Raw genomic sequence first — 14,431 nt, 5'->3', positions numbered from 1 at the left:
TCATCTGTCTTATATATAGTCAGTCAGTCAGTCAGTTCAGTCGCTCAGTCGTGTCCGACTCTTCACGACCCCATGAATCACAGCACACCAGGCCTCCCTGTCCATCACCAACTCCCGGAGTTCACTCAGACTCACGTCCATCGAGTCAGTGATGCCATCCAGCCATCTCATCCTCTGTCGTCCCCTTCTCCTCCTGCCCCCAATCCCTCCCAGCATCAGAGTCTTTTCCAATGAGTCAACTCTTTGCATGAGGTGGCCAAAGTACTGGAGTTTCAGCTTCAGCATCATTCCCTCCAAAGAAATCCCAGGGCTTATCTCCTTCAGAATGGACTGGCTGGATCTCCTTGCAGTCCAAGGGACTCTCAAGAGTCTTCTCCACCATCACAGTTCAAAAGCATCAATTCTTCAACGCTCAGCCTTCTTCACAGTCCAACTCTCACATCCATACATGACCACAGGAAAAACCATAGCCTTGACTAGATGGACCTTTGTTGGCAAAGTAATGTCTCTGCTTTTGAATATGCTATCTAGGTTGGTCATAACTTTTCTTCCAAGGAGTAAGCGTCTTTTAATTTCATGGCTGCAGTCACCATCTGCAGTGATTTTGGAGCCCAAAAAAATAAAGTCTGATACTGTTTCCACTGTTTCCCCATCTATTTCCCATGAAGTGATGGGACGGATGCCATGATCTTTGTTTTCTGAATGTTGAGCTTTAAGCCAACTTTTTCACTCTCCACTTTCACTTTCATGAAGAGGCTTTTTAGTTCCTCTTCACTTTCTGCCATAAGGGTGGTGTCATCTGCATATCTGAGGTTATTGATATTTCTCTCGGCAATCTTGATTCCGGCTTGTGTTTCTTCCAGTCCAGCATTTCTCATGATGTACTCTGCATATAAGTTAAATAAGCAGGGTGATAGTATACAGCCTTGACGTACTGCTTTTCCTATTTGGAACCAGTCTAGTAGTGCATGTCAATCCCAATCTCCCCATTTATCCCTTCCACTCCCCAGTATTTTATCTTGACTGAATTATTTCCAATGAGAAATATGTCATTATCCTTATCTTTTTTCCTTCGTATGGAACTGTCTCTTCCCATTAACAGCTTTTAAGATTTTCTCTTCATCCCTGATTTTGAGCAATTTGATTATGTTTCTTAATATTATTTCTTCATGTTTCTTATTCCTAGCTTGTTGAGCTTCTTAGATACGGTTTAAGTCTCCATGAAATTGGTATAGTTTTGATCCACCATTTCTTGAAATATTATTTGCTGGCCCAATTACAGGGACTCTTTTCAGGGACTCCAGTTAGACATATATTACACCATTTGCTGTCCCTCAGTTCACTGATGTTCTTTTCACGAAAATAATTTTTTAATTTTTTTGTGTTATTTTGGATTGTCTACTGTTATGTCTTTAAGTTCTCCAGTCTTTTCTTTAGCAATGGCTAAGTTATTGTTAGTCCCATCCAGTGTATTTTTCTTCTCAGACACTAGTTTCATCTTTAAAAAGTAAGTTTGGATTTGTTTTTTTCCTAACTTCTATGTCTGTACAAGTTTTTGAACATATCAAATATAGTAATGACTGTTTTAAAGTTTGTATATGCTAATTCTAAATGGTATCTCAAATCTGGATTGGTTTCAACTAGTCAATTTTTCTCCTCCTCACAATTATTTTTTCCCTTCTTTTTTGCATGCCTGCTAATCTTTGATTGGATGCCAGAAATTGTTACTTTTGCATTGTTGAGTGCTTTATATTTATTTCGACATATATCGTTGAGCATTGTTCTGTGATAGTTAAATTATGTGAAAACAGATACTTTTGGTTTGTAGTATTCATCAGGCAGAACCCAAGACAGTATTTAACCTAGGGCTATTTTTCCCCATTCCTGAGGTGGGACCCTCTGAGTGCTCTATCTGTGTAAGCTGTGAGGTGTTTCAGCCTGGCTGTAGCAACAGGCATTAGGCCTGGTCCTATGTGAGCACCAGGTGCTGTTCCCGCTCATCACCGGGTGGTCTTGTCCCGGGCCTCGGGCAGTATCTTCATATGCGGGTGCTCATCAGTTCTCTGCTGAATATTTGAGGAGGATCCTTGGCAGTTCTCTAAGCAGCTCGTTCCTCCCTGTTACTCAGTCCTGTGAGCTGTCTTCATTCAACTGGACTCTTCGTTCTGTCTTCTTAGTTAACAGGTTCAACAGGTTCTGCTTGAGTTTCCCTCTCTATGCTGTCAACTGGACACTTTCAGATAATAAGCTAGGGGTTACTTCATTTGTTTCCCATCATTCAGAACTCCTCATCCTTCCCGGCATGATGCTATCTTAAAATCCATTGTTTTACTTTTTTTTTACATTTGTTTTTGGTTTTTGTTCCAGTTGGGAAGATTGGTCTCTGCTATTTCATCTTGGATAAAATAAAAAATTCAGACTGTAGGCTCCTACCAAGTTTTAGCAGCCCTGACTGATGCTATCTGGGGTTTACCCTCAGGCAAAAAGTTACAAAAATAGGAAAATCATTCAGTGTGATTCCCTTCTGCCATTTGTAGATGCCACTCCAGTTTCTGCTTATATCTGGTTACTCTCTAGTCCTTTTAAGTAATTATCTTAAAAATTTCCTCAGAGTTTAGAGTATTATTTGCACAAGTTCTGATCTGTTTGAAAGATAGTATGCCTTATGACCGGAATCATAAGGTCAAATCTACAGTGTACCTGTTACTAGTTCTTTGTTGAACTTTTAGTTTTGTTTTATCTTCATTTGCACATTAGCACATTGTCTTATAGCTTGTGCCTTATAATTTCATCCTTGGGAGTACCAGTGGATCTCCTCCTGTTACATTATTTGTGCTAGTTCTTGTTCATGGTGTTGTATTTATTCATGTGCCTGGTTCATATTCAGGAGGATTATTTTTGAAAAATTATTTATAAAAACAATGGGGTCTAGGATAATGTTTTCTTCTTTCAGGGAAGAAGTTTACTTTTATATAAATTTTATATTGAGATATACTTCATCTACCATACCATTTACTCATTTAAAGTGTACAATTCAATGGGTTTTAGTGTATGTACAGAGCTGTGCAACCATTAATACAGTCAATTTCAGAACATTTCTCTAGAGTGAATGTCTGTCTGTGAGTGAATGCCAGGCCACATAGGATATTCATATGGAATCAAATTAGTCCAATTTGGGGATTTTTCCATGTGAAAAGTGGTTATTTCTGGTTCATTATGTCTCCTAAGGTACAGCTCCCCACCGTACTAACCGAAAGGGTAGGGTAGCTTTTATGGGTGCTCTAGTTTGTAGATCCTACAACTCCATTTTATTCTCCTAGTCTCATGTGGGTCCAATTCTCAGCCTTTCATAGCCTCATTGCTTCTTTTGAAAAGGATAGTGTATCCTAGGCAAGAGCAACCCCACACGTTGAGCCTCTTCCCTGGATTTCTGTCTTCTTCTGGATGTTAATCTAGTTCTACCTCATCATCTTATTAGCTCTTTGATGATTTTTTTATGTTGCCCGACTTTTCAGTTGTCTTCAGCAAGAAGGCTGCTCTGAATTACCTATCTGCTTTTACCAGGAGGTCTCTTCATCAGTTTATGTATGCTCCTGAAAATAATACATAGGTGAGCTTTGCTTTTTATATCAATCTGATAGTCTCTGCTTTTTAAAAGGGAAATTGAATTCCAGCACACTTAATATAATGATCATTATTTTATTCCTCTTAATGTTTTGTTGCCTGTTTTATAATGTTTCTTTTCCCCTTTTCTTACTTTTACTCATATGATTCAACACTACCTTTATTAGGTTAGAGATTCTAAAGTAATCTTTTATTCCTTTAGTGGTTATCTTCCTTTTTGTTATGCTTGCATGACTGGATTCATACGATTCTACCCTTATTTGAAAATAATAGGCCATCATTTCTCTAACCAAGTGTGGTAAGCAGAATTCTAAGATGGCCCCTAAGAGTCCTACTCCCTGGTATACACACCTTGTATAACCTCCTCCCCTCAGAGTAGTCAGGACCTGCAACGATGGAGTAATGATTCTCTTGATTAGGTGACTTTATGAGGCTACTGTAGTAGTAGCTGGTCGAGAAGCAAGCTACCATGTTGTGAATCATGTGGCTAGAATCTAAGGGCAGTCTAGATGAGCTGAGACTGACCCCTGGCTAACAACCAGCAAGAAAACAAGGACCAAGTCCCAGAAATGCAAGGAACTGCATAAGGTCAACCACCAGCAAGCTTGGAAGAGGGCCCTATCCGCAGATGGCTTCACAGCACCAGCTGATACCTTGATTTTAGCCTGTTAAGACGCTAAGCAGAGGACTCTACTAATCTGTAGCTGAACTTTTAACTCATGAAAACTGTTAGATAGGAAATGTGTGATGCTTCAAGTCAGTAAATTTGTGGTAATCTGTTATACAGGAAAAGAAAACCCAGACACTAAAGACACTCTGTTTCCCCCAAAGTATACTATTTCTTTCCTCCAGTAGGATGAGACCTTCCACTTTCTACTTCTTTTCCTCTTTGTCCTATGCTTTCTACTGTAAGGACTCTCTGGAATATTCTTGTATTAATGCTAAGGATACTGTAACAAAGTACCACATACTGAAAGCCTGGAACAGCAGAAATTTGTTGTCTCACGCCTCTGGAGGCTACAGATCCAAGTTCAAGGTTGTTTCTTTTGAGGGCTGTGGAGAAGAATCTGTTCTGTCTGTCCCCTAGTTCCTGGTAGTTTGCTTGCAACTTTTGGTTTTGTGTTTATGCTTTCCTTGGTATGTAGAAGCAGCTCTCTGTCTCTGTCTTCATCTTTACATGACTTTCTTATGTACCTATATCTCCCAATTTCCCCTTTTAAAAGGTTGCCAGTCATACTGGATTAGGGCTCCACCTGACTCCAGTATGACCTCACCTGAACTACTTAAATCTATTAATATAATGACCCTATTTCCAAATAAGGGCACAGTCTGAGGTAGTGAGGTTAGGACTTTAACATATGAATATGTGACACAATTTAGCCCATAACACTCTTATATCTTGCCTTTGTCCTATTTTTTAGATTTAGCTGAGACAGTACATTTAAACATATTCCAGGCACTATGTTGCCTCTTTTCCAAGAGTTCTTATGTAAAAGTTGTATACATTCCTGAATTTTGTTTTTGTTCAGTTGCTCAGTTGTGTCTGACTCTTTGCGGCCCCATGGACTTCCCTGTCCTTCACCATCTCCTGGAGCTTGCTCAAACTCATGTCCATTGAGTCGGTGATGCCATCCAACCATCTCATCCTCTGTTGTCCCCTTCTCCTCTTGACTTCAATCTTTCCCAACATCATGTTCTCTTCTAATGAGGCAGCTCTTTGCATCAGGTGGCCAAAGTATTGGAGTTCGGCTTCGGCATCAGTCCTTCCAATGAATATTCAGGGTTAATTTCCTTCAGGACTGACTGGTTTGATCTCCTTGCAGTCTAAGGGACTCTCAAAACCACAGTTCAAAAGCATCAATTCTTCAGTGCTCAGCCTTCTTCATAGTCCAACTCTCACATCCATACATGACTACTGTTAAAACCATAGCTTGGACTAGATAGACCTTTGTCAGCAAAGAAATGTCTCTGCTTTTTAATATGCTGTCTAGGTTGGTCATAGCTTTTCTTCCAAGAAGCAAGTGTCTTTTAATTTCTTGGCTGCAGTTACCATCTTCACTAATTTTGGAGCCCAAGAAAATAAAGTCGGTCACTGTTTCCATTGTTTCCCATCTATTTGCCATGAAGTGATGGGACCAGATGCCATGATCTTAGTTTTTTGAATGTTGAATTTTAAACCAGCTTTTTCACTCTCCTTTTTCACCTTCATCAAGAGGCTCTTTAGTTCCTCTTTGCCTTCTGCTGTAAGGGTGTTGTCATCTGCGTATCTGAGGTTATTGATATTTCTCCTGGGAATCTTGATTCCAGCTTGTGCTTCATCCAGCCTAGCATTTCGTATGATGTACTCTGCATATAAGTTAAATAAGTGGGATGACATTATACAGCCTTGATGTACTCCTTTCCCAATCTGGAACCAGTCTGTTAGAACCATGTCTGGTTCTAACTGTTGCTTCCTTGACCTGCATACAGGTTTCTTGGGAGGCAGGTAAGTTGTCTGGTGGTAAGGTTATGTTCCTGAACAGTAAGATTTAATTTAGTCTAATTTTTTAAATCTTAATTTACATATTTCTTTATTCAGGCTGTGCTGGGTTGTCATTGCTGTACTTGGGCTTTCTCCAGCTACAAGGCACAGACCCTAATTGTGGTGGCTTCTATTGTTGCGGAGCACAGACTCCAAAGCGTGCAGTTCAGTAGCTGTGGCTTGTGGCTGTAGAGCATGGGCTCAGTAGTTGTGGCACACAGGCTTAACTGCCCCCTGGCCTGTGGGATATTCCCTGTCCATGAATCAAACCGGTGTCCCCTGAATTGCAAGTCAGATTCTTAACCACTGGACCACCAGGGAAGCCCAATCTCTCTCTTTCACAGGAGGTTCACTAATGTCTTGTTTCCTTTCCTCTTTATAGAGCCACATCTAGAGATCTCCATTCTATTTGTCTTCTGTTTAGAGTATTTATGTTCTTGAAGTTTTACACAAACTTTAATATTCTTTTAATAATCTGAGAGCTGTATTTGGTCTATATATACAGAACTCTTGATTTTCATTCCTTTTCTTTCATCAACCTGTTTATGCTTTTTTACTATCTTCTAGTTTTCAACTGTTGCAGGTAAGAAGACTGATTATTCTCTCTATATAATTTTTTATTTTTACCTAGAAGCTTGTGATTTTCTTTTCTGCATCACGTAATAGACTCTAGGTTTCTGTTTCCTCCCGAATTCAATTGGAGTCCAGAAGAGCCCTTTCAATCCAAAGATTGAATAATACAAATTTTGTTTTATTATTGCTTATTATTCCTTTTACATCTATTCTTTTTCTCTTTTTTTGAGCACCTAGAATTCCAATGGAAGGTCACCTGTTGTATTTTCTATTTCTCTTATCCTTCCACTTTTCCCCTCATTTCTCATTTTAAAATGTATTTTATCTGTGCTTTTAGATATTCTTGCACTTGCTTTTTCAGGCTATTAACTCAGGTCTCAATATTTATATTCTTATTCAACTCCTCTAGTCAGTTGTTTAATCAAGACTTTTTGATTTTTTTTCTATAGGAAATCTTTGTGCTGTCTTAAATGTCTTAGTGTTCTTATTCTTAGTTTTATTTAGGTGTTCATCAGTGTCCTCTAGTGGTGTTACTTCTCTGGTTGTATATTCTAATATTTCTTCCTAATTGTCCTCTTTCTAACTGCTAAGTCTCCTGAGAAAAGTCATCATTTTTAAATTTAATGAAACTTAGAGTTGTTGAACTGTACAAAAAAGCATGAACTCAGAAGGCACCAGAAGCCCAAATGACTTTTAGCCCCATGAATACGTAGGACAATGTGGTCTCTACCCCTAGGCTCAAGTCCTATGCTGCTGCTGCTGCTGCTGCTAAGTCACTTCAGTCGTGTCCGACTCTGTGCGACCCCAAAGATGGCAGCCCACCAGGCTCCTCTGTTCCTGGGATTCTCCAGACAAGAATACTGGAGTGGGAAGTCCCGTGAAATCATTTCTGTCATCTAGTCTACTGCTGCCTACCAGCCCCAAGGGCAGGGTACACCCATTCCCCTTATTTAACAGCATCTTTGCCTTTGAGGGAGCAGAGCGCCCCAATACACACACACAAAGCAAATGTGACCTTTTTCCCACCCATGAGGATTCCATACATTTCTCAATTACAGGTTCTTCCCAGGGCCCAAAACTTTCCAGTCTCAGCCCCTGGATTCCTCCTCCTGTTATCCAGCTGTTTGTCCAGTTGAAGGAGAAAGACTATCATCAGTTCTGTCAGAACTTCGATGCACTCCAAGGCATTAGTACTGGAGATGCTGTAGTTATCTATTGAATATTCATTCTCCCTTTTAGAACTCCAGTTCTACTCCAATTCAATTTGGGACACTACTACACAGCTAAAAATACCTCCTCAAATTCCCTTGCAGGGATGGGTAACCTTCTGACTCTATTCTGGCCAATGGCTATTGGGAGGGGCTTCTGAGAAAACTACTATTTTCCTGACAAAAAGGGAAATATTCTGCCAAGAGACAGTTATTTTGCCCTTTACTCTTCTTTTTCCTGCCTGGAACACAGACTTGAAGCTTGGAGGTAGAACCGACATTTTTCAACCATGAGAATGAAAACCAAACCCGAAGGCTGGTGTGCCAGGAATCCAGAGGAGACTTTATCTTCGAGTTTCTCAAGCAACTACACCAGCCTAGTTCCAGATTCTTATTATGAGAAAAATAAACTCCTCTTTAGTTTAAACATTGTAATGGGGGTCTGTTATGGGCAGCCAAACACAATTCTGACTGAAGAAGTCCTCACTTATACATAATTGATTATAGCTTTAGCAGCTATTTGAATTTAAGCCATTTCAATCAGGCGTGGCCAAGAGCCTGAAGGGAGAAAGGAAGCTGCACTTAGATTGCCACGGTCCCTGAAACGTCTCAACACTGAAATGTGGAGCGAAGTTTAATCCATAACATTCATTCACTTACCAGTGTTCATTAACTGTCTACTGTGCTGCAGGGACTGAAGTGGCTACTGGATATAAAACAAAGACCCCAACCCTGGCATTTTCTTGATGAAAATTTCCTTTTTTGACACAGGCTTTTTTTTTCTAACCTTACTCCCATGGTTCAGAGAAGCCAGGAGTGGGAAGGTTTTGGGTTTAGGGGAACAAGTTGCAATGCTACAATGTCTTTCTATTATTTTCAATATTATAAAATGGAAACAAGCATGTTGATTTGTAACTCAAAGCAGAAGTTCCTGCAGTTACCTTCTTGTATATCGTCCTCCAGGTCTGCCAGAGTTGGTGCGTTAGGAAGTGAGTACATGGAAGACTGGTTGAGTTGAGTCAGTTTTGAGATGCTGTTAATTGCCATGCTGCCCAATGGAATGGTATGTTCTATGGGAATGTTAACAAAAAGAATTACATGGAATAATAAGCTAGTTACCATGGTCAACAAAAGGGCATCTGCTTGACTAACCTAAGACCAGTTACTATTTGATCCCAGGGCTAAGGAATTGAATGGAAAGTGGAAAAAAGAGAATCAACGTACTACCTGCTCTGAAGCACCAGACTTTTATCTTTTATGCCAAAAAAAATACAAAAAAAAACAAAACAGTGAAGAGTCCCCACTGCATGTGTTAGGGTGGAGCACCAAAGGAAATTTTAAGAGGGGATTCTCAAAAAGAACTGGGAATTCTAGGGTTGGAGCCTGTTTGAAGATCAAAGGACTAAAAAATATTTTTGCTCCCGCCATCCAGAATGAAGGATTATACTTTCCAAAGTAACAGTTTTAATTATATAACTGACCACTTCTACCCTTCTTGTCGTAAGCTTTCACTGTGGAAACTATCTCCCCCTTGTCATTTTTTTGTAACTCAATGGAGCAAATTTTCTTGAAAGCCTTCTTGTTTGTTTCCAGTTTTCTGTGATTCAGGTGTAGAAAGATGATCTATTTTTCTTATCTGTCATACAGAATCTTTATAATACAGGTGCTGGGCATGGGGTGGTGCACAAAGACTTGGACATATGACTGCTGAAATACTGGAATGACAGAAGGTAATACAACAGCTGGTGTATAGCCTGGAATGTCCAAGAAGAAAAGACCACTAAGGAGGTAAACATCAGAAGCTGCCTGTGCTAGATTTTTTGTTAATGATTTTGGCCATCCAGTAAAGAATGGGTATGGCAATGTGGATGAGGATAAGAAAATAGGTTGGGAGGATTAAGTTAGAAAAAGTACTAATAATGAATAGGGACTCAGAAAACCTTCATGAAATGTTTCTTTTCTGAAGTAGGCTTCTGAAAGGGTTAGCCTGTCTCTATGATGTGGGCAAGGGAGAATCTGACAGTCACTCCAGCCTCTGTCCACTCTTTTGGTGACACCATGGTTTCTAGACCATCAGAGGTAATGATTCTAAGTTCACGTTAAATGCTTAGGAGTAAGTTATAAAATGTGCCTCTGGTCAGCTGAGAGAGAAACAGGAAGGTTTGGAGAGGCAGTGAAGGGAAGGGTCAGTTCTGTAGATCTGCTGGGTGGCAGAAACTACTCATCTTAGTGGCAGCAAGGAGAGGTGCAGGGTGATTCCCAAGGACCAAAGCAGATCTGGGGATGTGGCTGGAGTCTGGAGATTATACAGTCCTCTTAAGGACAGGGAAGTCTGTGTCAGGAATGAGCTGAACCCCGGTGGCTAGATCAGGGTTCCCAGCCTACGAAGTCTCACCAGTGCTTTCACCTGCCTGTGCAGCGCTGACCTTCATGCCTGCATAATGCCCGAATCTCTTACATGTACCAAGCTGTCAGTTCCCGCATCCACAACAAGTGTCATCCTGGATGTATTTAATACCAGGATGATAACCTGTGAATTGAGGTGGCTGACAACTTAGGCTGCGGAGATGTGAGGGAGAGAGAGGTCAGAGCCCTGAGATCTCCAGCATGCTGGGAATGAAGGGAGGAGCCCCTCTTATGACCACTAGAGACTGTCATTGCAGTTCACCCTGAGGAGACTGCTCCAAAGCGGACTCCTCCGAGGCTTTAAGTTCAAGGTAGCTCAGGATTTTTGTGTATGCTTAATTTTCCCCAACATCTCATGCCAACAGGAAGCCTCTAACTTGAGCTTCTGGTTAGGTACTGGGCAGACTCTGGCACAGGGGCCACAGAGGCAGGGGGTGAAGCAATGATGGCACAGGTTACCGCTGGGAGATGATCACAGCGCCTGGATACTGCACTTGAGGAGAACCCCCATACACTGTCCATATTCAGACTCCTGAGTTGTAAAGACCCCCAGAATTTTTTCCTCTAAGCTCTCAGCCAGGGAGAGCTGTGTACTCCTCCACAGCAAGAAGGCTGACTCACCATCCAGCTTCACATTCCACGTCATGTGGAAGCCGTTGGTCATCAGGTAAAAGTTCTTCAGATCCTCAGGCAGCACACAGTTATTCTTCTAGAACCACAGAGCAGCTGAGTGTTAAGTCAAGGTTGAAGGAGGGTGTAGGGTTATGCCTCAAACCACGTGGGAACTGTATTTCAGATCCATAAAACTGAGTCATTACCTCTAAAATGCTACTGGAGAGTTCTAGGTTGAAATGGCCACAAAGCAGGCTCCTCAACTCATCTCATATCACTGACACACTGAAACTACAGCTATATACTGAACAATAATTCCCTCTGAAGGAAACCCAGAAACTAGCTGAGTGACTCCTGTTAGCAAATTGAAAGTCTGTGTGCCCAACGCACAGTGAGGCCCATCAATACTAAAACATTAGAGAAAGATTTATTATAGATTCATTAAGGAGATGGGTGGCTCATGGCCTAAGAATCCCAAAGTTACTAAAAGCTTTCAGCAAGCCCCTTTAAAAGCAAAAGGTGTGTGGTGATGGGTGTGGTCAGTTGTTGCAGAGTTCTTGATGTCAGATCCTTGGTTCCTGAGGTCAGATCATGATCAAGTAATGATGTCCCTATAAATCTCTACCAGATGAATGTTATTCTCTGTCCCGACCAGAAAGGGCAAAGTTGCAAGGCACAACTTTCACCCTCCAAGGTCCCAGTCCTGGCTAAGTGGAGACAGATCTCAGCTGGCAGCTCCTCGGGGCCAGGTTCCCACCCAGCTGTCATCCCTGAGGGATCCAGGCACCCAACCCAACTGGCCCTCAGTCTTGCCAGGCTGCCCAAATGGGGAGACCAGGTCTCAGACTGTGACCCAGACAGACGGTCACTGCTAGTAGGTAGCAGAGACAGCATGGGGGAGAGGGTCACCACCGCCTCAAGGCCTGGGCCAAGGCTAGAAGAGGGCCTTACTGAGGGCTCTGGAGCCTTGCAGGACGTAGTCCCTAGTCTGTTTCCTGGGCCCTTCAGCTCACCCACTGGCTGTAGGCTGGGTGAGCTGGGGGGCCTCCAGAAGGCGGCCTGAATCTACCTCTTACCTCACTCTCCACCTGATGACCACCACGCTGCTGATTACTGACTGAATTACTTCCCCAGTGGTCCCTCACTGACAGTTACCCATGCGCAGGGCCTACTGTGGTTGCTGACCAATAGCTGAGCAGGACAACTAAAGGCCGCTCACTGACAGTTGGTTGTGGGTGGGACCCACAGAGGCACTGAGCAAGGCTGAGCAACGCCTGCTGCCCAGTAACAGGCTGCAGAGTAATGAGGCCCAGCAATGGCCACCTGCTAAGGGCTGCGCTCATCCTGCTCTGTTACATGCCCACTGGGTGAACAAGAAGAAATTTACATCGAAATGGGTATGAGAGGCTGATCACAATCTCACCATAAAATCCACTCTTGGAAGGGTAACAAAACCAGGAGGGAACTCACAACTCCCCGATTCTCCCTGAGCAAAGGGTTTGGACCCTGCATATGGCGCCTCAATTTTTAAAACTTCTATGTGAGAGATGGGCCCCCATAAATCTAGCTCTGAAAGCCAGTGGGGCTTGGGTCCAGAAGACCCACAAGGCCACAGTGAACTAAGAGACAGTTTTTAATGGGCTCCTATGGACTTGCTGTAACAGCAGGATGAGCACAGCCCTTAGCAGGCAGCCACTGCTGTGTCTCATTGCTCCACACCTGCAACTATGCAGCAGGTCTTGCTCAGCCATTGGTTGGTGCCTCAGTAGGCACCCCCCACCCTAAGCAACCAACCGTCAATGAGTGACCATTAGGGAAGTGATTCCAGTCACCTTTCTCACCTTTTGCTTTTCAAGGGGCTTGCTGAAAGCTTTCAGTAACTTTGGGGTCTTAAGGCACAAGCCATCCATATCCTTGTATGAATCTGTAATAAACCATTCCCTGTTCCAATTTTAGTATGGCTAGGCCTCACTCTGCATCGGGCACACACACTTGTGGTTCAGTAACATTACTATGGATATGCCCCCAGGGTCCAGTGCAGAGACAGTGGAAGTAAAATGCCCAGTCTCTTCCTTAAAGAAGCCTATTTGCTTATCTTAAAAGCGTTGGCCTGAGGGGCAGGCTTCTAATTTAGCACACATTAAGATGCCAACTGTAATCCTCTCCAGAGACCAGGGAGGCCGGTGGGCACCATACCATCTTCATGCTCTCCTTCTGCCGCACAGATATCTTCTGGAAAGGAGCTTATACACATGTCTGGCACCCCAGGCGCTGCGCAGGGGACACACTTGACTGTCTGGCTCTGCTGGCCAACACAGCTTATGTTCCCAGGTCCCAAAGGGCTCTAATAAACAAGCCATCCCACCAGGGCACAGGGCAGAGGCAGCAGATTGAAATACCCAGTATTTTTGTGAAAAGAGGCCTGTTTGGAGATCTTAACTGCAGCCTGAGAATCAAGTTTATGATTTAACATCTATAGGCCAACTAAAACCCTCTCCAAAGATTGCAGAGGCCAGTGGGGACCACCTTTGCACTCTCCCTCTGTCCTGCCTCAGGTCACCAGTGTTTCTAGGAAGGAGGCTGTGCAAACCTCTGCTGCTCCATTGTGGCTGCAGCTTGGAGGACACATCCCTTGATAACTGGCTGTGGTGAGCAGCAAGGCTTGTGTTCATGGGTTCAACAGGATGGTAGCAAACAAAGAAACAGTTCTTAACCTGCTATCCCCCTAGGGCTCAGTGTAGAGGGAGCAGACAGTCCTCCCCTGAGAGACGGTATACGTGCATATTTAAGCTACTGTTTGAGTGCCCAGTTTCCAATTAGCCTGCATCAAGGTGCTGAAATTCTCTTCTTTGGGACACTGACAGGTTGTATTATACCCTCAACTACTGGGAGCCACTAACAGCAAAGTAGGCTGGACATTCAGAAAGGTTTGATAGACAACCAAGAACCAGGGCAGGATTAAAAAGGTTCATCTCTTACATAAGGCCACTCCACTTCTTCAAGACTGGCTGTTGTAGCTAATGCGTTGAAATCAACAGCATGTCAAGAAAAATGAAGAAATAGAGAAATGTGTTCCCAGTGAAATAATTAGATAAAACCCCAAGAAAAGACCTAATGAAATTAAGATAAGTAATTTAAAGATGCTCACAGACATAAGGGGGACAATATATGAAGAAAGTGAGAATTTCGACAAAAAGAAAATACTAAGCAGAAATCACAGAGGTGAAGAATATAATAACTGAGCTGAAAATTTCAATAAAGGCATTCAACAGCAGACTAGATGAAGTGAAATAAAGGATAAGTAAACTCGAAGACAGGGTACTGGAATTCATCCAATCAGATCAGCTTTAAAAAAAAAAAAAAAAACAGAAAAAAGAGTGAATAGAGCTTAAGAGATTATAGAACAACATAAAGCCGATCAATACTATACACCTTTATAGGGATATCAGAAGAAGAGAGAATGGGGCAGAAAGCTTATTTGAAGAAA

General features: G+C 42.4%; 1 protein-coding gene across 2 annotated transcripts in view; it reads right to left on the bottom strand.

Annotated features, from left to right (window-relative positions):
* Positions 1-14,431, bottom strand: part of TPGS2 (tubulin polyglutamylase complex subunit 2) — a 64,523-nt gene that overhangs the window by 7,154 nt on the left and 42,938 nt on the right. The window contains exons 3-4 of one of the 2 annotated variants that reach the window (XM_019986898.2): positions 10,954-11,041; positions 8,868-8,996 (exon numbers count right to left, since the gene is read on the bottom strand). In XM_019986898.2, the coding sequence (XP_019842457.1) occupies positions 8,868-8,996; positions 10,954-11,041 (217 nt within the window). The remainder of the gene's footprint in view (positions 1-8,867; positions 8,997-10,953; positions 11,042-14,431) is intronic. The other variant, XM_019986899.2, reaches the window with a different exon arrangement.

This window comes from Bos indicus, chromosome 24, assembly GCF_029378745.1.
Source record: "Bos indicus isolate NIAB-ARS_2022 breed Sahiwal x Tharparkar chromosome 24, NIAB-ARS_B.indTharparkar_mat_pri_1.0, whole genome shotgun sequence".
Lineage (NCBI taxonomy): Eukaryota > Metazoa > Chordata > Mammalia > Artiodactyla > Bovidae > Bos > Bos indicus.
The sequence above is the reverse complement of the archived record's forward strand: the minus strand, read 5'-3'. Positions and strand labels throughout refer to the sequence as shown.